Here is a 20,331-nt window from a genome sequence, read left to right as displayed (position 1 = left end):
TGGTCAAAGGAATCAAGATGTATTTCTAATTCTCTTGCCATATGGTAAGTTATTTTGGAAGCATATCAAGAGGTAGAGAGAATGTTTGACAAAATTGGCAATGCTCGTAAAATCCTTTCAAATCAGACCAAATTCCCACTATGTACATTTGCTACAGCCCCTTCTATTCATCATATCAGCGACTGTGACCACAGGATATGTAAAAATACCGAGCAATTTTTATCACCAGCTTCCAATCCCCCAGTGCCCCCAGACCACCACGTGGTGTCAAATTTGTCTGCATTTCACCCCCAGGAAATCGAGTCATTAACTTCCCTTTCATTTACCAAGAGCTGTTGCCAAAAAAGAAAATCATTCATCGGCTGTGACTTATGGGAAGAAAGAGAGAAAGGACTGATTTCACGAGAAGGAGAGAGAAGGCAAAGAAAAGGGAGAGAAAGTTGGAGCTTTTGTTGTCCCGGGGCAGATGGAGAACGCCAAGTTCCCTGGTGCCTTCTCCCCCTTCCCATCCCCGGAGGACACATTCCCCCCCCACCACCACCACCCAGGGCTGTCCCACGGAGTAAACCACATGGGAGCATGTGGGGGTCGTCAGACGGTGGGACTGAAGGTGCCTATCTCGCCTTTCCTCAATGGCTAACATGCCTGGGCCTCTGCAGGCAGGAAGGCTGGAGGAGGGAGGTGCTGGGCTGCTGCTGGTTCTCCTGGGTTCCTTGGGGGCGTGGGGGGGCACATGGAGAGAAGGGAGCTCAGCCCTCCACCTTCATACCTTTGCATTCTTGACATTCTGTGCAGCTCCATGTCATCACTACCCCGGAATCCTTTGGCGAAGGGATTATTCTCAATCTTTAATTGGGTGATCTGCAGAAAGGAGAGAGAGAGAGTTGGTTTTCACTTGATGGCTGGAAATGCAGCCTCTGGCGACCAAAAGAAGCAAATTAAGCCAGTCACGTCAGTGAGACCCACCACTTCATTCAAGAGGAGGCTTTGAAAAATGCCCTAGATCAGACCACTTTTAAAAGGGGAAAAAACCTGGTTTCGGTTTGCCCGTTAATTGGAGTCATACTCTGCATCACTCCAGCTGGGTTGGTTTGTTTTTTTAATCCTAGCATGTTGTGTTTCAAACACAATCTAGGCCTCAGCACTTGGGAGCCCTCCTTCCTCTCGGAAAGTTGGGCACGGGGACGTGGTGTTGCTCGTCCCGCAGCTTGGTGAGCGCCGTTTGGAGAAACTTGGTTGCTTTCAAAATTCTGCTCTGTCTCATGCCTTGTTCATTTCAGCTTCACAGACACAGTTAGCACAAGTGGAAGATGGCACCGGATTAAATAAACACCCACAGAGAGAACTGTAACATACATGATAGCTGTCTATCAGTTCCAAAGCCCTTCAGTTTTCCAGAAAGAGAACACAGAGCCCTCTTCTTGCGAATGTTTGTCGCAATGTACAAAACTTAGCAATAGAACAGGATCTTGGGTTCAACGGTCGGAACTTCCACGGAAACCATCAACACATTGTCTATAAGTGTGAGCATAGAGTAACAGATCCAGGTGAAAGAGTATATCTGTATGGAGTCTGCTAAAAGTATTTCCTAAAGGCTGCATGTGAATTGAATTTTTACTTATTGAATCATTTTAGAGCCACCGCAGCAGCATTCATGAGGTTCAATCACGCAAGCTTCACATTCACCATCATTATTGTATTATATCTGTAATCTTATTTTTATATAATAATGGTATATAATATATACTATTATTTACACTTATAATGTAAAACTATTTCTATAATATATCTATCTCTACACTGGTCTCTGCTTAGTATTTTGATTTAAATCTAACCACTTTTTGTTTATATTTATTTTACAAAAAATATGGTATCACTTCTCTCTACCTCAAGCTGGAATCATAAGCTATTAAATAAAAGGAAAACTATTGTATCAAATTCTCTCTACTGGCCCCCGCAGAAAGTTCTAAACCCAAGGCCTTGCCCTCACTTTGTTACAAGGGGAAACGAGACACTCTTAGAGACGTATTTAACACACACTGGGATTGAACTCTCTCCCTGATAGATGAATAGAAAGATAATCAAATGGGTTAGCCTGGTGATGGGTATTAAAGAGGGCACGTTCTGCGTGGAGCACTGGGTGTTATGCACAAACAATGAATCACGGAACACTACGTCAAAAACCAATGATGTAATGTATGGTGATTAACATAACAATAAAAAATTTAAAGAAAAAAAGGAAAGATAATCAAAATAAGGACAATTTTCTGTGATCGCATCGTATGCAAGTACCCACGAAAACTACCTCAGCTACCTACCCCCCATAGGTGAGTTCCAGACTTTGAGAAACCGAGCAAGTTCCTTTGAGAAACCAGGAGTAGTAACTAGTGAATGCACCTATAAGTCATCCCTTTAGGGGCAGGCATTCTGGTATGTTCTGTTTTCCAGAAGAGATGGCCTTATAAGGTTTCCTTCTAACTCCAAGACTCTATAATGAACATGAAATTACTATATTACACACGTGTATGTGTGTGTGTGCTTGCCATAAAAAATATACATAAAATTCAAGTTTTAAAAATGCTATATGATTCCAACCATACGACATTTTGGAAAAGGCAAAACTATAGAGACAGCAAAAAGGGACCAGTGGTTGCCAGAGTTTGTGCGGGGAGGGAGGGATGAATAGGCAGAGCACAGAGGACTTTAAGTAAAACTATTCTGTATGATAATGGAACGGTCAATACATGTCCGGGACTCTACATGTGTCCACACCCACAGAATCTACGGCCCCCAAGAGCGAGCCCTCATGTAGATTCTGGGTGATAACAATGTCTCAGTGTAGGTTCATCGATTGTAATAAATGTCGCAGTCTGGTGGGCGATGTTGATGGTGGGGGAGCCTTTGTGGAGGGGCGGGGGCACACTTAACCTTGCTGTCACCCTAAAACCACTTTAAAAAAATAAGACATATTTTAAAAATTTTTAAATAGGTGTGGGTCTTTATGTATACACACATTCCCCCTCCCTCATTTTTTTTTAAACTAGACCCATTCCTACAACTTTCTGATTTTGACTTGACCCTTCAGAATGAGTAGAAAAACCTGTAAAGGTCTCTTAGGAACACAGTCTTTAAAATGTGCACTCCCGAATCCACTTCCGTTTTGAGTCCAACAGCCCACTACCCAGTAGAGCTTTCTTTGCCACTTAAGCTTTGTCATTAAAAAATGCAACCCAACTGACCATAAGTCATGCTTTTTTTAAAGGCGGGGGGGGGGGGGAATTCTCAAAATGTGAAGTAAAAATCAGATCATTCAAAAAGAGGTGGAGGGAATCCTCACTGCACTTCCCTGCGAGTTTTGTAGGCAACACGGGGTGTGGTATCAGGGCTGAATGAATGACTAGTCCATGATGTCTCTGTTCCACCAAGAGCCGGGGACAAACAATTACCGTGAAGGGAAAAAAAAGAAAGGAAAAAAAAAAAAAAAAGGAGGGGAGATGGGCTTTGGTATTTTTATCAGCAAAAATCTTTTGCTTGAAACAATTCCTTGCACCCCAAACAGGTCCTACTACCTAATGTTTGAGCTTCCAAAAATATGATTGCAGAGGACAAGCACGGTTTGCTACACAGACACTTCAGTACTTTGATCTTACATAAGTCTTGTGCGTAGACTGAGTATGGAGGTCTAGAAAACATAAGGGTTATTACCCTTGAGAAATGGTCATACACAAGCTCAGCTGCAGGTGAAAATGTCCGCCTGAGTCCGTACAAACCCCAGCTCTGGAATTCCCTTCCAAACATGCTGCATGTTGGCTAGCTCACTCACGGGCATATGATCCGGTCGGATGTCTGAGTTCTACTAAAAGGCTCCAATGAAACGGACTTGCACTCGTCACACAAATGTACTCCCTCTCCAAGATCAGCATAAAACCGGATATCCGGGGGAGGGGGGAGGGGGGGGCTAAAAGAAATATAAATACCAGCTCCAACCAGTGAGACAGAGGTTGTAAAAATTAATGAGAATAATTGTTGTGAATTCTTGCTTTTGAAAAAAAAAAAACCCTCACGAGGGCCAAAAATCTTAATTATGTCTCTCTATTAGGGGTTCATTTCCTGGTCCCAACCAGAAAGCTCATACCTCATAAATACAGACTCTTTACACAATGATTTAAGCAGGAGGAAAAATGCCTTTTAATGACAAAGTAAGTTAATATCGGGGGATAGACATGGCTTGCATACACAGCCATTGTTGCAAGAGCAGAGAAATGAAATGCCCATGTGACCTTTTTTTAACACCTAAATATTTCTAGGGCTTGTTCTGGGCGCTGCTGACAGCCTCATCGAAAACCTTACAAAAACGTGTTTCACAGAGCAAACGTCACTGCTGCAGAAGAGTCGAGCTTTTTAAATATCTTTTTCAAGCTGCCAGCCATCTGGGAAAATAACTCCCAAATCCAGCTTGGGATCACAGCTGGGCTGAGGAAACATGTCGTCGTGTCATTAGGAGCCCCAGGGCGTACGGGTGTGTGACCCCTGCTTAACAAACGAAGGTCGCCAGGTACCTGCCTCCACCTGGGATACCAGCATCCGAGCAGAGAAAGAGCATTCTAAAGGCATCGGGTCACTTACACCAAAAATGAGTGTCCCAAATTGTCCTGTCAATTTAATCCCGTGGATTGCTGTTCTGTACTTGTTCATGTATCCAAACCTTCATGCGGGGCAAAGAGTCCTTGAATTGATGGCAGGTTCAGGGACTGAACGAACTCACCCACCAAGACTGACACTTGTAGTGGTTTTTCAAACACGGTAAAAAGAACTTATTTGAAAGCTCAGTTCTTCTGATTCTAGAATAATCAGGGAAGGCAAGAGTTTCCCAGGGCCTGCGTTTTGGATGGAGTTGTCCTGTTATAAGCAGATCAGCTGAGTAGTCAATCCACAGCATCATCACTCACCCTCTGCGTGAGCATACGTGCAATGCTCTGTGCTACACGTTTTCCAAAGATTATCTCATTTAGTCCTCATGATGATAAACACAAGCAATTCTTGTCTCATCCCCATTTTACAAAGGAGGAAAACTGAATCCAGTAACTTGCCCAAGTCAAATGGATTTAAACCCAGGCAGCCTGCCTCCAGAGTCCCACCTGAACCCTAGGCAAGGGTGAGTAAGAGCGCAGGTGGCTTCTGCCCACGAAATCAAGAGTCTCAATACCTCGCCCAGGTGGGACAATAAAGGAACAAGACAGAGTCCACAAACCACACTCAGCTTGGCCTGAGTGTTTAGGTCACACGTCCTATATCCACGCGGGGAACGCCTGCAGTCGCCCTGGAGTGGGCTGGAAAATTTTACTGCTTTAGACTACCTCCTGACAAAGAACACAGGGGCCTTTGGTACTTCACAACTAAAAAGTGGGAGGGGGAAGAGTGACGGAAAGTTGTCTCCTATGAAATCCCTCTTCCGGATGTCAGGCTGGTGAAAAAAACCTTTATGGCCCAACCAATTAAAAACAAAACAAAACAATACTCAAATTCCCATCTGTGAACCCTTTGTGTGGTCATCAGACACACATCTATCCAGATGCGGACTTGGAGACACACATTTTTAGACCCATGAGCATTTAGACACACAATCCCCTAAATTGCACTCAAATCTCACACGTATACACCCTATTGGGCAGACACTCCTTCAAGAGCATAGATCACTAAATATATTCATTGGGAAGGACATTTAAAAAAAATAGAGATATGAGGGAGTGGGGTATATTCACAAGTGGTCACAATGATAAATACATGTCAAACTCGTCAAATTGTATACTTCAAATATTGCAGTTTATTGTATGACAGTTATGCCTCAAAAAGTAAAGAAAGAGGGGCGTCTTGGTGTGGCTCAGTTGGTTGAGCATCTGCCTTCCGCTCAGGTCATGATCCCAGAGTCCTGGGATTGAGTCCCGCCTTGGGCTCTGTGCTCAGCGGGGAGTCTGCTTCTCCCTCTGCCTGCCGCTCCCCCTGCTTGTGCGCTAGCTCTCTCTCTCTGAGACAAATAAATAAAATCTTTTAAAAAACAAAGAAAGAGACAGACAGAGAGAGTACATGCTCTCCCAGATCTAGCCTTGCCTGATGGACCCTAAGATCATAACTACACAGAGCTTAGGGATTTCCCCCAAAGGACGCAAGCTCTCACATCTTTCTTTAGCAGGTCACTTTCATGAGTCCACCATTTCCTGTCCTTTCTGTGTGAGTCTGGGCTTTTTTAATTGAAAAGAAAGAAAGAAAAGAAAAGAGAATCTGATATATCTTTGGACCCTCTGTCAGGTCTAAGTGTGTGTGTGTGTGTGTGTGTGTGTGTGTTTGTATATACCTATGAGAGGGAGGGAGGGAGCAGTGAGACTGAGTGTGCTCATTGCTATTTTTTCCCCTGTGACTGTCACCACAAAGTTAAACATAGATTTACAATAGCCGTAGAGGAAACAGGTTTCTAGGAGCCAGACCCAAATTAGCCTGAAATAGGTTTGCAATTTTCAGAGTATTTGACCTTAATGTTTTTGCTCTTATTGGTTTGACAAGTCAGGGGTGGAATTCAGAAAAATCCTTCTTCCCCTTTAAAAAGTAATTGCATTTCAGAGAGAGTGAGTTTTCTTCTGGAGGGAAGCTCTCTCAAGGCTTGGGTCCCCAGACAGGACTTGCAGCCTAGAAAGGACCATCCATCACAACTTGGCCTGGTGACTGACAAGCTGAATTTGGACACTGCCATCTTATAACTGCCCTGGCTTCCTCGGGAGGGGGTGTTATCCGACACCCAGCGTGTAGGCGGGAGGCTTTAGGGTACTACACCCACCCCTCACCCCCGCCCTGGCCTCTTCCACCTGGCTTCACAGCCCCTGTAACTTCCCGCCACCCTACCTTGCAGGTGGGGACAGGAGCTGTGGAGGAGGAAGGGCGTCACCATCCCCACGTGCACTTCCTCGTGTTGCCCCAGTGACCTGCCCTCACTGATCCCACATGGAAGCCCCTATATTAGCCTTCAACAGTCCTCCAACCCAGATCACACTACTTAATGTTAACAACTTGCACCCCTACAGTTCCCCCTTCCCTGTATCTTGCCTTGCCAGATTCGATATGTCTTTTCAGAACTAGGCTTAAGAATCACTCAATCCTGCCCCTCTCCACCAATAAAGTGAATCCAGAGGCACTTAAGTTTCGAAAGAACAGAAGTGAACCATGAGAAGTCAAGAGGAGCCCTTTCTCCTGGGAAAAAAGAAAAGATACCCCCCCCACACCTGCTGTGAGGGGGTACCCTGTTCCAGCACCATTGTCCAGCTTGGAAATGCCCAAATTGGGGCCTGGATTTTGAACAGCGTGGGATCTGACGTTGACAGGATCAAACTGTACCCTCCTACGTCTACACCACACTGCAGCCTCCTTCTGGAAGACTGAGGCATCCGCAAGCTGTGGTTTGCTGCGGTCTCCTCTAACTCCTGGGAGTTGCTGGGTCGGGGGTGGGGTGGCACAGGTCGCTTGGGTTTTTTGGGGTTTTGTTCTGATTTTCAACAATGCCAACCCTGCCTCACTGTGGTCTGTCCGGGATCAGTAACCACGGAGAAAATGAAAGAAGCATCTTGCAAATCCAAGCCCAAGGCTCCTGGCAACTTTGCCACCTGCCCCAGGTCAAGTTGAAATGCATCCCAAAGGCAGACTGGAGGAGAGACTCTCACCCGAGAAAGAGGTTCCACAAAGGTGGCACCAGGCCCCCACCCAAGAGCACGGAGCCCTGCAATAAAGTGACCTTTCTTCCTGGCGATCACTTCACGTGTGCAGAGAGATGCGTTCCTGTATTTGAATGTGCGGTCACCTACAGTCTGACAAGTTTGTTTCTAACTGGTGTGTGTTTGTGTGATAGAGAGACAGAGACGGAGAGACAAGGAGAGACAGAGAGACAGAGAGTCCCGCAAAACCCTGAATATAGTACAGAGATCTGGAACCTCCAGGCTGTAGCTTGGTTCCTGCCCCAGCCCCCTGGGGTAGAAGCTGGTGCCCGCTGTGAGGGAATGAAGAAGCCCTTAGAGCTTAAGAGTTTCAGCAGGGGACCGCTGCATCCTCCTGCAAAGGCACAGGCAGTGGCCCCAGCATGCCGGTTCCCGGGCCTTGGGCTTACCTTGTGGTTCTGGTAGGAAGTCACCGCGATAAACGCCGTCTCAGGAAAGACGTGGGTGCAGAACGCAGTATTTTTTGAGCCAAATCCATTATTTTCATCCGCCTTTACGATGTGTAATCTGGGCTGGTATTTGTGCATGGAATTTAGAATAATCTAAAAATAATAAGGAAAATGAGATTGTAAGAAAAATCAAAACTCCTTTGTTTCCCGATAAATCCCCTCTTTCCACCCTTAAAATTCACCTCCTTATACAGGCTCTCAAAAAACGGTCTGATTTTTTTTCTCCTGTTTGGAAAAGGGGGCCAGTGATTTCATTAAAAAGAAACATTTCAAAAATGACAATTTCCAACCCAAAAAGCCAAGGTAATATTCCAGGAATCTACCCAAAGCACACACGGCAGTAAATCAGAATTCTTAATAAAGTTTGCTTAATAAATTAACTCCTGCATAGGGTACTTCCCCACCCCACCCCCCAATCGGAGAGAAGCAAGTCTGGAGTAAGGAACTGGTTTCCCAGGGAGAAGTTTAAGCGTCAATTTCGTAATGAAAGGGGAGAAGACACAAACGAATAAACAAACATCCCCCCCAAAAACAAGAAACCCTCTAAGAGACGGAAAAGACCAGTGTTTGCAGAACTGGAGTAAAAATCACAGGCTTGGCCCTTTGTTAAGAGAACGTGCAAAGTAGAGTCAATGAACAAAAGAAGATGACGGGATGGGGAGTGGGCCTCCAAGGATGGTGAGATGGAGGGAAGAAGCACCCACCATCACACCGCCACCAAAGGAGGGCCTGCTTCTCTCCGGGTTCCCTTTCTACAACTTTTATCAACGTTTTCGGGATCCGCCGTGGGAACTATCTCCAGACTTGGCCCCAGACAGAAGCACTGCATCTACTTTTTTGGGAACGCACGCTTTCTCCCTCCTTTCTACCATCTCAATGTTTGAGGTGCTCCCAGGGACAAGCGGGGTCTTGTTGCTGCAGCTGCACCTTTAATACGATGACTCTGATCAGTATTAAGGGGGAGAGAGGCTCCACACTCCACACCTTCTCTGCTGGAGCGGGACTAGTCCTAGCAGATGAGCATCTTTGCTAATAAAACTGGCTTTGCTATTTGGAGGACGCCTGGCTTTTGATGATTTCGGGAGGCTGCATAAGCGAACATTTATCAAAGCGTTCGGATGTATACCCACCGAATGCGCCAATCGCCGCGCTCAACGGGCTGAAAATCTGGCCTGCTTTTTCCCCAGGACCGCCAACTGGAGCGGCGGAGACTGTCCCGGTGTCTTTGATTATTTGCGTTGATGACCCTGGGGCAGGGTCCTTGGGCCAACCCTAGAGACCCGCCCGGAGGAGGCGGGGGCGGGGGGGGGGAGGCGGGGAGGGGCGAGAACCCGGGACCCCGCGGCTCCCGACGACCCCGGCCGCGCGGCTCTAATCTCCGGCCGCCGCGGCCCCGGCCGCCTCCCTGGCCGATAGCGACGCCGGCCGGGGCGGCGTGGCGACAGAGAGACGCAGCGGGGCCCCGCGGCCCGCCGCAGTCCCCGGCCGGCGCGCCCATCGTCCCGGCTTAGCCAAATTGCTTTGACGGCCGGGGACAGTGTGGAGACGTCAGCGCGAGGGCGATCTAATGGCTCCTAATTTCATTAGGGCGGATCTGGACTCCGAGTCCGGAGTTGGGGGGCAGGGCTGCGTGGCAGCAGGGGAGTCCGGGGCCACCCCGAGCGCCCTCCCTCTCCCGCAGGCTCGGGAGGACTGGAAACTCGCAAGGGTGCCGGAGCCTGGTTGCGGGGCCGCGCGCCTTTCCCAGGCGCCCACCCCAAGGCGACCCCAAAGGGCACCCCGGGACACACGCAGAGAGAAAGCCAGGCGCCCGAGTGGGGCTGGAGGACAGTCCCGCTGTCTGGCACCAAAGTTCCACGGAGTCCCCCACAAACGAGTCCTACCAGCCTCCTGGAGGCCGCCAGCCAGGAGGGGAAAACCATCCCATTTCTCCGCGGCGCTTAACCTAAATAGAGTCTCGGTTCTGTGCCCGCAGGTATGCGTGACCCGGGCCAGCCGACGTCCCTGAAAGCTCGAGAGCATTTCTGGGCGGGGATGCTCCCGCCTGGGGCAGGCTGCGGGCAAACTGCCTGGTTGAAACGCGGAGGAGGCCGGGCGTTTTGCCCTGAAACGCCCCTGGGCACCCTCTGCTCCTTCCCCACCGCGCAGGAAGGGAATGGGCCTTCCTTCTCTCTTCCTCCCAGCAGCCAACAGTTCAAGCTCCCCAGGACCACGTGCAGAGACGGCGGTGGCCTGCATCACTGTCCCAACCCCACCACACACTCTGCAGGTTCAGTGTTTTAGCCCTAAGGCCCCACAGGAGCAGGTTCTCCGTCTGGATCCCAAAAGGTCCTCCTCCAGATCAAATCCATTCAAACCCAGTACCCTCAACCAAGGACCCTGTGTTTGTTGATTTTCCCTAAAGAGACCACATGGCAAGATAGAGACCACTCTTGGAACTAGACAGATCAAGCCTCAAATCCCTGCTGCCAAATACAAGCTGCATGACCTTGGGCGAGTGCCCTCCTGTCACCTGGACTCCCATTTATAAAGGCTGCACATTTGTGTCCTCCTTTCTAGGTTGCTATGAAGGCCAAGTGCCCGAAGATGAAGGAGCCCACTTGATGGTGGAATCATCGAGCCAAGGGTTCTGCACGCACTGAATTCAGAGACTGTGTCCTGTGCTGGTGACCAATTATTGCCAATGAAAAGATCTAGAGACATTTTCCCCCAAATCGGTGTTTTGTTCTTCATTTGTTTTTTGTTGAGGAAGAGAATCTACTTAAAGCGAGAGAATCTGCTAAAAGGCTACACATTCTTTTGGAAGGTGGGGGGGGGGCAGCACACTCAATGTCCCGCATGCAGAATCAGGGGGTTCACCAGGTCGCTCTTGGGGGGCCCATGTGTACTCCAGGTTTAGGGCTCTGGTCCAGGTTTGCCTGCTCCGGGCATGGTGGGGGCGGGGCAGGGGGGAAGCTGGAAGCTGGGGGGAAAAACTGATAATCCCAAGCTATCAGCTAAACACGGGTACCAGGGTTGGCCTCTGGCAGGTTGGTTTCCCCATCTGTAAAAGAGGGAGCAGGTGGCCTGGGGTGTCCCTGTCAGCTGGAACATCTCAATAATAAGGCAGGATTTGGAAGTGAGCAAGGAAGGTATCTATAGCTCCCACCACGGTCCGGCCTCTGGGCAAGCCAGTGCCGAGTCCCCACTGGGCTAGAAGGACCCGGTTTTCTGAGATCTGAAACATACAGCCCCCCACCCCTCATCACCGATGGGACTGAGGTCCAGACCAGGCATGTGCGCTTCAGTCTCCCCCAGGCCCCGGTCTCCAGCTACCCGGGGAAAGGCAGCCTCAGAGCATGGCACGGTGGCCCACAGAGAGGACTGCACAGGAGAGCGGTGGAGCCAGAAGGGAAGAAGGCCGGATCAGGGAGGCTGAGAGAGGAAAAGACCCAGGCGGGTGGAGAGGGGCGAGGAAAGGAAAAACGTGAGTGTGAGGAGCCAAGAAGAGAAAGAAACTCAGGGAGCCGGAGGAGGAGAGAGAGCAAGACCGACAGACGGACAGAGACCGAGAGCAGGCCGCACGAGGTACTTACGTGCCCGAATGGGTCCAGGTGGTTGTTGGTGAGCTTGAGTTTCTGGAAGGAGACCAGCTGCCGCATCCAATGCGCCCCCGTGGCTGGCGAGTCCGGGTGCACGTAAAGACGGCCCGGCATGGCGGGCTCTGCTTTGCCCGTCACAGACCTAGACCAAGGAGGGGTGAAACCCACCCAGACTTAGCGCCCTGTCATGCTGGCGGGGTCCTGTGCTAGGCCAGGCAAGGGCTGCCGAATAGGAGAATGATCTGGAAATGGCCTGACTCTGGGCCCTCGCCTGGCCATCTGTAAGCCCAGGTGCCCAGAAGGCCTGCGGCCAGTGTCCAGGTGAGCCCCCCCACCCAGCTCTTTCTTCTTCCACCTCACCCCTCCCCCTGTACCGGGGGTGCCGCTGCCAGGCCTCGCAGCCTCTTGCTGCCCATGGACCATTGGTAGGTTCTGGAAGCCTGGATAAAAAAGTTTAAGAGAAGTCCTTGAGGGCTTTCAAACGGGCCTTCCTGTTCGAGCCTCTGAACGCTTGGCAGCCACGGGAGCAATCCACCCAAGGAATGGACCTCTCCTCTCCTGCCTGTTTAACTCAAATACCATGGCCTGACTTTGCAATTTCATAAAAAGGCATGTTCAAAGCAGGTAACTCATAAAAAATAACTGTAAATGGTTTTATGCCCCCAGAAATACCTCCAGCGCTTGGAAACAATACCCTTTTTTAAAATCCACAACCCGCGGGTGCAGCAACACATACAGGCCCTTCACTTACTCCGAGCCTCAGTTTTCTTGTCTATAAAATGGGGGCTAAAGGCTGCAGTGTTTTCCTCTCAGGGGGGGTCCGGGATAGCAGCAAAAGCCTCGGCCCACAGTAGGGAGTTCAAAAAATGTTTCTTGGTTCAATGCGGGGGCGGGGGGGGGGCGGCGGTAAAGGGAGTCAGGCTTTCCACTCCCCACCCCTGCCCTCCCCACCTGCCCACGCCGGTAGGTGCCTACCATTTATTATCTGCAAACTTGTATCTGTGGTCATCGGCTGGAACAATGTCCATGAGGAGAATGTATTTCGTTTTGGGATTAAGGCCTGTCACCTTCACTTTGTAACTGGGAAACATCCGCCTTGGAGAGAAGGGGAGCGGGAGAGAGGGAGAAAGAGAGAAAGAGAATATCACTGCCAGTACTGTAAAGAGCACGTCTACACATTTTAATAAAAGAAGCAACTCCTCGAGAAGGAGAAGCGTGCAGGAGAAAAGTGGCCCCAGCTCCGCTCTTGGCAAAATCCATTCCAGGTTTCCCTTGAAGTTTTGGGGAGGAGATAGGCCTGGAGGTGAGCAGGAGGCTGGTGACTATTTGTAACCAGGAGGAAAATAGAAAGCTGGAGGCCAAGGCTTCTAGAAAGAACTAGTTATGTGGAAGGCCCTGTTTGGAACCTCCATTTCTGTTCTTTGTAAACGCTCTTTTTCAGAGCCAGAGACCTAGTTTTTAATTTAGGGGTAGAAGGAGCCCTATTAGGGGAAAAGCTGGCCTCCCGAGCCCAGGCGGGTGCTGGGCCGCTGAGCCCACTGCTGCCGCCTCATGAGGACCCCAGGCTGTGGGCGCCCTCGGGACTGCACACCCATGGGTGCCCATACACCTCCTGTCCTGGCCACGGTCCTCTGTCCCTAGAGCAGAGCTCAGCTGGTGACCTCTGCCACGAGGCTGTAGCCAAATTTTATTCCTAAATGCCCCCCAACTTCTCCAAGGTGCCTGGCACTCTTCCTTGGAGAGTCTAAACATTTTGGCCCTCCGTGAAGAAACTCAAAACCCATCTGGGTTTGATTTCGGAAAGACTGGGGCCAGAACCGCAATGGGGTCAGGGGCAGGTGGGTGCTTGGGACCTGCAGGCTCTGTACCCATACCCTCTGCGTTCTGGGGCGCGCACTCCAAATTCCCAGCCCTCCTGTGGAGGAGGGATGGCGTGCACCCCAGAAAGCCAGCAAGGACAAGCTGCTGGATCCCGGCTCGCCCAAGGATGGTGGGAAGGGAGTGAGTGAAGGGAGGCCTTGGAGCCCAAGCCTGGTGGTGTTTATCTGCCCGAGCGCGTGCGCCTGCAGGCGGGCGCGCGGGAGGCTTCCCAGGCCTTTTATAGTTAAATCCCCTCAGCTCAGGCTGGGGGCAGAGGGGGCCGGGCTGTGTCTTGCCTTCCTCGGCAGAATGGGAAGAAGAGCTTAGTTCTTCAGTATAAACAGAACGCGCCTCCTAGTTCACTCAGGCCGAGCAGGGGAGCAGACGTTGTTTAATTTCAAATAATAATAAATGTCACTGTTGTCAGTTTATTGCGGGAGGCTTCGGCCAGAGAACGGGGGGCATCTGGTGAGACGGTTCCACCCTCCCCCTTCACACACTCGGTGGCTCAGGCCTACTGCCCTCGCCAGCTTCACAGGCGGGCTTCACACGCCAGCTTGGGGCTGACTGCGGGCTTCTGCCCTTCAGGGCACGGAGCACCAGGAGGCCTGTGGTGAGGATGGCCCCGGGCCTGGGCACACTGGCACCCTGAGATACAGAGCTGTACGACCCTCCCCCAGCCTCCTCCAGCCGTCTAGCATTTCTAGCACAAAACCGTGAGCTTTTAAGAGGAACTCTGGGGTGAGTGTCTTGGCAAAACTGCCGAAACTGCCGTGTTTATCGGTGTGTGTATATAGAGCCCGGCCGAGCCCCGGTTCAGTTTCAAAGGCTTCGCCTGCTTTCTATAAACAATGAAAGAGGTAGCGAATACATTCGACAATTCAGAGTTTGGCAATCGGGTGGGACTCTGGACCCACTCCAAGGTCGAGGAGGGTGGGAAGGAGGGCGGGGGCCAGGAGTCAAGGCTGGAAGCGGGTCTCATCTCTGTGCCGACTCCGCACCTCTCCGGCTTCCCGTTCCCTCTCCCCCTCGTCCCACTTTCTCCCACTACCAGTCCACTGAGCGCAGCCTCCCAAGCTCTCCATTCTTCTATATGAGGTGGGAGAAATGCCCTGTTTCTTGCAGGCGTTTCCCCCACCAGGGATGGGGGTCACTGGAGGACTTCTCCAGGCATCTTTAACCCAAATCAGGTCAGACAAAATACATTCATTCTCTCTCTCTCTCCTCTATTCTGTTCTCGCCTTTCTCTGCCCCTCTGCCTTCTCTGGGTCTCCGTCTCTTGGGTCTCCGAGACACCTTTCCTTCTCTGTCTCCCCCACAAATTCCCCAGGCCCTCCACAGAGGTGGCCAGCTCACCTCCCAGCCTTGGTTATGATCATTTCCGTTCCTACTTCGTGAAATTTCAGCCACAGCTCTCTTTCGTGGAGAAACACCTTGATCCCTTCCATGCCCTATAGGAAAGAGAGAAAAGTCACACAGACGAGCCCCAGGAGCAGTGGACCTTTCCTCCCCAAACTTTCCCCAAATACAGATGTCTCCTTCCCTCCGGAGTCTCTGGACTCCGAGGCTGAGAACTGCCCCCAGCCCACGGCAGGGCTGCCTGGACTCCCGGGGAGGGGGGACAGGAATCCCTGTGCAGGCCCCGTGCACGCCCCCCCACGGTGCACTGCTGTCTCCTGATGCCACCAACACAAAGCTAGAGAAAAGTCCCCAAACACCAGGGTGCTCTAGCATGCCCATGGGAGGACAGACTGAGACCAAAAAAAAAAGGGGGGGGAACAATCTCAATCCCTTTCAGTCAAGATGCAACTAAAAAACAAAAGCAAAAACAAAAATGCTCGATCTCAAAAGCCCACTCAGAACATCCTTCTGTAGACACCCGCATGAGCACACACAAACACACAGACGTGCAAATTCCGTACATACGCGTGTTTAGTCTCACCGTGGCAGTGCAAACATAGACATATGTGAATATCTCAACTTAAAAACGTGTCTAGAAGAGGTTCCAGTAGTCCAAAAAAATTAATCCTCAAATGTCTCTATGAGCAAACCTTCTAGGTTCTCCTCACAGCCAACTTCGTTCACTTCGAGCTGTTTTGATTCTGGGCACAGCCGAAACTATTCAACATTTCCACTTTCAGCTAAAAGCTATTTTTACAAAACCGATGCAAAAAAATACATACACAAAAATCTTCGTTTTGCCATAATCTGTAACTGTCTCGTAAGTGGATTTGCTTTTCCAAAAAGAAAAGCAATCGAAGTTTCTCAAACTCTGTGCCCACCGCCCTCTGCTTCTCTATAACCATACACACGTCTTCCTGAGACGGGAAGGGCAAAGACGCAGGTGATAAAGTAGCTAGGAAGGACATGGATCGATCGAAATCCCAAAGAAAGGATTTGGCTACGTCCGAATGTCTCTGCTGGTCAAGTCACCCCGCTTGGCACCCCATTTGACACCTTGTGTAAATTATCAAGAGCTACGCGGGCCTCCTTGAACATCCAGAGCGCCCAGGAAAGAAGGTACAGAGTGCGCCGAGGCCTCACCCTCTGCTCGGGCCCAGCTTCCAGCCAGGTATCCTGTGGCCCCCAGCAAACTCCCAGCACAGCCCTGCGCTCTCCGCCACCGGCCAAGGCGCGCCAGCCTTCCAGAGCCCGGCCCAAGACAAATAGCGCAACTCCCGGGTCCCGGGTGGTGGCGCGGGAGGAGGTGGGCGGAGGCGGAGGCTGGGGAAGATCTGAAGAGGGGTCAAGCCATCGCTCACGCCGGCCTGAAACGGCCGCTGACCCAGCCCTTAATGAGGTGCTCCGGGCTGAGTCTGCACCTAGCGCAGGAGCAAAGGCCTCATCTGGGCTATTGTTAGCTGGCCCCAAATAGCCAGATAATTAAGCCTTCTCTAACAACTTAAATGTATGTCCAAATTCCTCTGGCCGTAAAGATTATTGTCACGATAAAAGGGATAGGAGTATATATACTGGGATCTGGGGACGCGGGTCACAGGAAGGTGGAATGAGCGGGGACAGAAAGGAAAGGGGACAATTAATGTGCAACGGGCAACCCCCCTCGCCCCTCCCCCACGGGAGGGCCTTCAGTTTCTGTGACGGGCCGAGAGGCTAGAGGTCTTCTTACCTGCTGGGTGAAGGCAGCCTGTGGGGACGCCGGGGATTTGCTGGGGGCCCCTAGCGTGCTCTCGGGCTTGGAGTCGCAGGGCAGATCCTTTGAGTCAGGTTCCAGGGGTGTGTGCGCCAGGCCAAAGCCCTCGTCTGCGTCGGCCATGGTGTGCCCGGCGCCCTGTCCCCGCGAAGGGTCCTGCTCTGAGGACAGGAAGCAGAGAGAGAGAGAGAGAGAGAGAGAGAGAGAGAAAAGAAGGTTGGAAACGCTGTTCTAGTGACAGGAGGGAGCAGCTGGGTCCCCAGTTTCCAGCTCCCAGCACCTCCGTTCCCTGCAGAAGGAGGTTGCCGAAGGTCCCCTTATTATTATCATTATTAGTACTTTTATGACCACGCACAACCTCTTGCGAAAGACCCGGGTCAGACCAGGCGGAGGCGAGGCCCACATCTCCCCTGCGCAGCCTCCCCCATGATAAGCCAGCTGCCGGTCAAATTTGTCTGGACTTCTGGAAGAGCCAATAAAGATAAGGCCTGGGTATTTTTGGAAGCCATTGGGTACGAACCAAAAACAAAACAAAAACCTAGTGTCCTTTTGAGAATTGTTTTTCTTCGTCACATTCACAGAAGGACATCAGAGCCCCGTTTATTAAAACTCGCAACAGGCATATTTTTCCGCAGCAGGCAAAATGTCTGCAACAACCCGCCTCTTGCAAAACCAAAAACAGAGGTGGGGAAAGATTTTGCAGATCGAGAGACCAGGTCGGCAGGAGAATTCACGTTCATCCTTTATCAGTTACAGGCCTTAAAGTTAAAAGTCCTTCAACAGTAAAAGTCCTCCCCCTTTCCCCCCAACTTTTAGCAACAGTAAAAAAAAAAAAAAAGAAAAGAAAGAAAGAAAGAAAGAAAGAAAAAGAAAAGTAGCCCAACGGAAAGGGCAGGAAAGTGGCGACGGGGCAGTGCGCAGGGAGGCGTGCTCCAGGGCGCCCGCGGCCAGCGCTCGGCCCTCTGCCCCGGCGGCGCGTTCTCCCGGCGACCTCGGCTTCCTCGGCTCCCCAGCCCGGGACCGGCATTTTGACGAGCGGCCAGGCCGAGGGGAGTTTCTCTGAGCTTCAGCCCGGCCTGGCTCGCTGGAAGTGCAGGCCCAGGCTTGCGGGGGGGTGGGGGGTGGCGGCGAGTATCTAATGGGTCCCAGATAAATTCTAGTCTTCAGGCGCTGGATCGGCCTCCTGGGTCGGGTGCAAGGGGTAGAAGGGCCCGGGTTGCACGCTTAGGAGTTTGGAGCGAAAAATAACAGCTGCGGAACTGTTCAAGCCCGGAGGAGCCTGCCTCTCGCTCTGATCGCTTTCCAATCTCCTCCACGTTTCCAAGTAAGGATTTCCTCCCTCAGAACCCAGTGAGACTGGGAAGGGAGCGCCAAGGATGGCCCCCCAAAGCTTAGCAGCCGCTTCAGCCAGAGGCTGGGTCCCACCTAGGGCTGCGGGGGCTGGAGACCCAGAGCGGGGCCGAGGAGGACGGCGTTCGAGGCCCGACTCCGAAGCAGCTTCCCTCACCACACCCTCGGGGTTCGGGAGAGGAGGTGCTGGGAGCCACCGCAACCGGCTTGCAACAAAAGAACCCGGGGCTGGTGTCCCCCACGTGTGCTCGCCTCCGCCGCCGGCCGCGGGGACAATCGCATCCTGCACCCCGGTCGGGGTCGGCGGCAGCTCGGGGCTGGCGGGGGGGGGGGGGGCGAGCTAGATGCAGTTTGACAGAACCAGGCCGCGCGTCCTGCAAACCTCCACGCCGCTCCGGGCCGCACGCCTCCCCGGCTGGCTCCACACGCCAGGAGCTCTCTGCAAGCCGGGCTCCGCAGAATCCCGGGCAGGGCTGCAGTCCCGCCTTTCGCGCCTCCCGGAGCCCACTCGGCCGGAGGGCTCCCTCCCGAGCCTCCCAGGCCATCTTCGGGGACCGTTACCTCGCTGGGCGAAGCCGGTGCATTCACCACATCCCTTCTTGCTCCTAGCAGGGAAGCCGGCGGCGAGGCGGGGGCGCGGGCATCCTGGCTCCGGGGCTTATGCCGGGGACTGCTTGCCCAGACTAGCGGCTACCGCTGCCTCCAAAGGATCACCCACCGCTGGGGCCTCAGCAGCGACTGCCCACCTCCAACACACACCTCCTCCGCTTTGCGCTCGCTTGCTCGCTCTCCCTAAAGACTTCCAAGTTGTCAGGCGCCAGAAGGGCTCCAAGGGACGCAAGCAGCAGCCTCCCGGAGCACCCTCAACGATAACACCTCAGGACCCTGCTCCTCCCTTGCACCCCTGGGGAAGGGAAGCTGCGAGATGGGAGGGAGCTGTGGGAATGGTCAAGATCCTTTATGGGCGCCGCTTTCAGGGTTAAAGTTCTGGAATCCGAGGAAAGAGAGTCTGTCTCTGTCTCTCTCTCTCTCAGAAATACAAGCCGACTCAGCTGAGCTCAGTGACGTTGGGCTGCCTTGATGCTTACAAAGTACTGAAATTGCCTATCCAACTAGCTCCCACTGCACACAGCCTGCCTCTGCCTCTTTCCCGCCCCCCCTCCCTCCCTCCCTCCCTCCCTCCCTTTCCCTCTCTCCCTCCCTCTCTCTTCTCACTCCCTCCCCCAACCACCTTTTCCATTAGATTTCCCGAACACTCAAATCACAGCACTACTCTCAAACCCAGACCTGGAGATCACCCCTCCTCTCCACCCCCTTCCCAACCTCCATCCATCTCTGCTGCTCTGAGCTCGGCTGGGTGGCTGCAAAAAATCCTGCACAAATCATCGCAAACCCGGTCGGCTTCTGCCTGGGAAGTAATCTTGGGGACACGGCCATGCAGAGAACGGAGTCTGAATGCATTCCGCTGCACACACACACCCCGCGCCTCCTCTGAAAGCCTGGCCCACGTTCTCCCTCCAACGCTGACCTCAAGACAGAGCTGCGTGACCCCGCCTGGCCCGGCTGGCCGCCGACGGCCGCCCTGACATCTCTCCCCCTCCCCACTCACCACCCCGACTCCCAGCGACTCCAGGGTGAAGGCAGGGTGAAGGTGCATTGGAATGGGGGCCCAGATCAAAGATGCCAAGAAACTACTGGGGGCTCCCACCCCCAGGGCCAGCAGACCTCCCTGGCTGGAGGTGTACGCCAGGCGGTACCCAGTTTTATTAAAATAATCAAACAGTCATGGGAGACTGGCTGGGATTTTCATCTCCACTGGGCCCCTCTTCCTGCCCTCCCCCTCTCTGAAATGTATTATTTTGCGGGTTGAAGAGGTCAATAGAAGCGTAAACACAGTGAGTAGGTCTTAGCCTGAGCAGACCCAGTTTGGAGCACCAAGTATTGGTGCTTGGAATAAATGTCAGGGTTCCCTTCCGTTTCCCCCCCTTGCCTCCCTTACCGCCTCACCTTATTCTTTTCTGGGGCTCTGACTAGAGACTTGGGCCTGCAGGCCAAGGTCTGGGGAGAGGGATGGAGAGAGGAGAAATGCGCTGGAGATCAGCAGCGGGCTGGGTGTAACACACCCCTTGCAAAATTACAAAGCGGGCCATCCATCCCTAAAAGTGGGGCGACCAGGGGGAGGA

At 52.1% G+C, this 20,331-nt stretch overlaps 1 protein-coding gene across 2 annotated transcripts in view; it reads right to left on the bottom strand.

The window, feature by feature from the left end:
• TBX5 (T-box transcription factor 5) overlaps positions 1 to 16,963 on the bottom strand; it is a 41,305-nt gene extending 24,342 nt beyond the window's left edge. Inside the window, exons 1-6 of one of the 2 annotated variants that reach the window (XM_088019423.1) lie at positions 16,775 to 16,963; positions 15,004 to 15,098; positions 12,763 to 12,882; positions 11,782 to 11,929; positions 8,147 to 8,299; positions 770 to 861 (exon numbers count right to left, since the gene is read on the bottom strand). In XM_088019423.1, coding sequence (XP_087875549.1) covers positions 770 to 861; positions 8,147 to 8,299; positions 11,782 to 11,929; positions 12,763 to 12,882; positions 15,004 to 15,098; positions 16,775 to 16,921 — 755 coding nt within the window. In that variant the 5' untranslated portion in view covers positions 16,922 to 16,963. The remainder of the gene's footprint in view (positions 1 to 769; positions 862 to 8,146; positions 8,300 to 11,781; positions 11,930 to 12,762; positions 12,883 to 15,003; positions 15,099 to 16,774) is intronic. The other variant, XM_028116705.2, reaches the window with a different exon arrangement.
• Positions 16,964 to 20,331: the final 3,368 nt, after the last annotated feature.

Source organism: Eumetopias jubatus, unplaced genomic scaffold, assembly GCF_037043125.1.
Source record: "Eumetopias jubatus isolate StellerSeaLion01/CBP00866 unplaced genomic scaffold, mEumJub1_p1.0 scaffold_16, whole genome shotgun sequence".
Lineage (NCBI taxonomy): Eukaryota > Metazoa > Chordata > Mammalia > Carnivora > Otariidae > Eumetopias > Eumetopias jubatus.
This window is presented reverse-complemented; position numbering and strand designations above follow the sequence as displayed.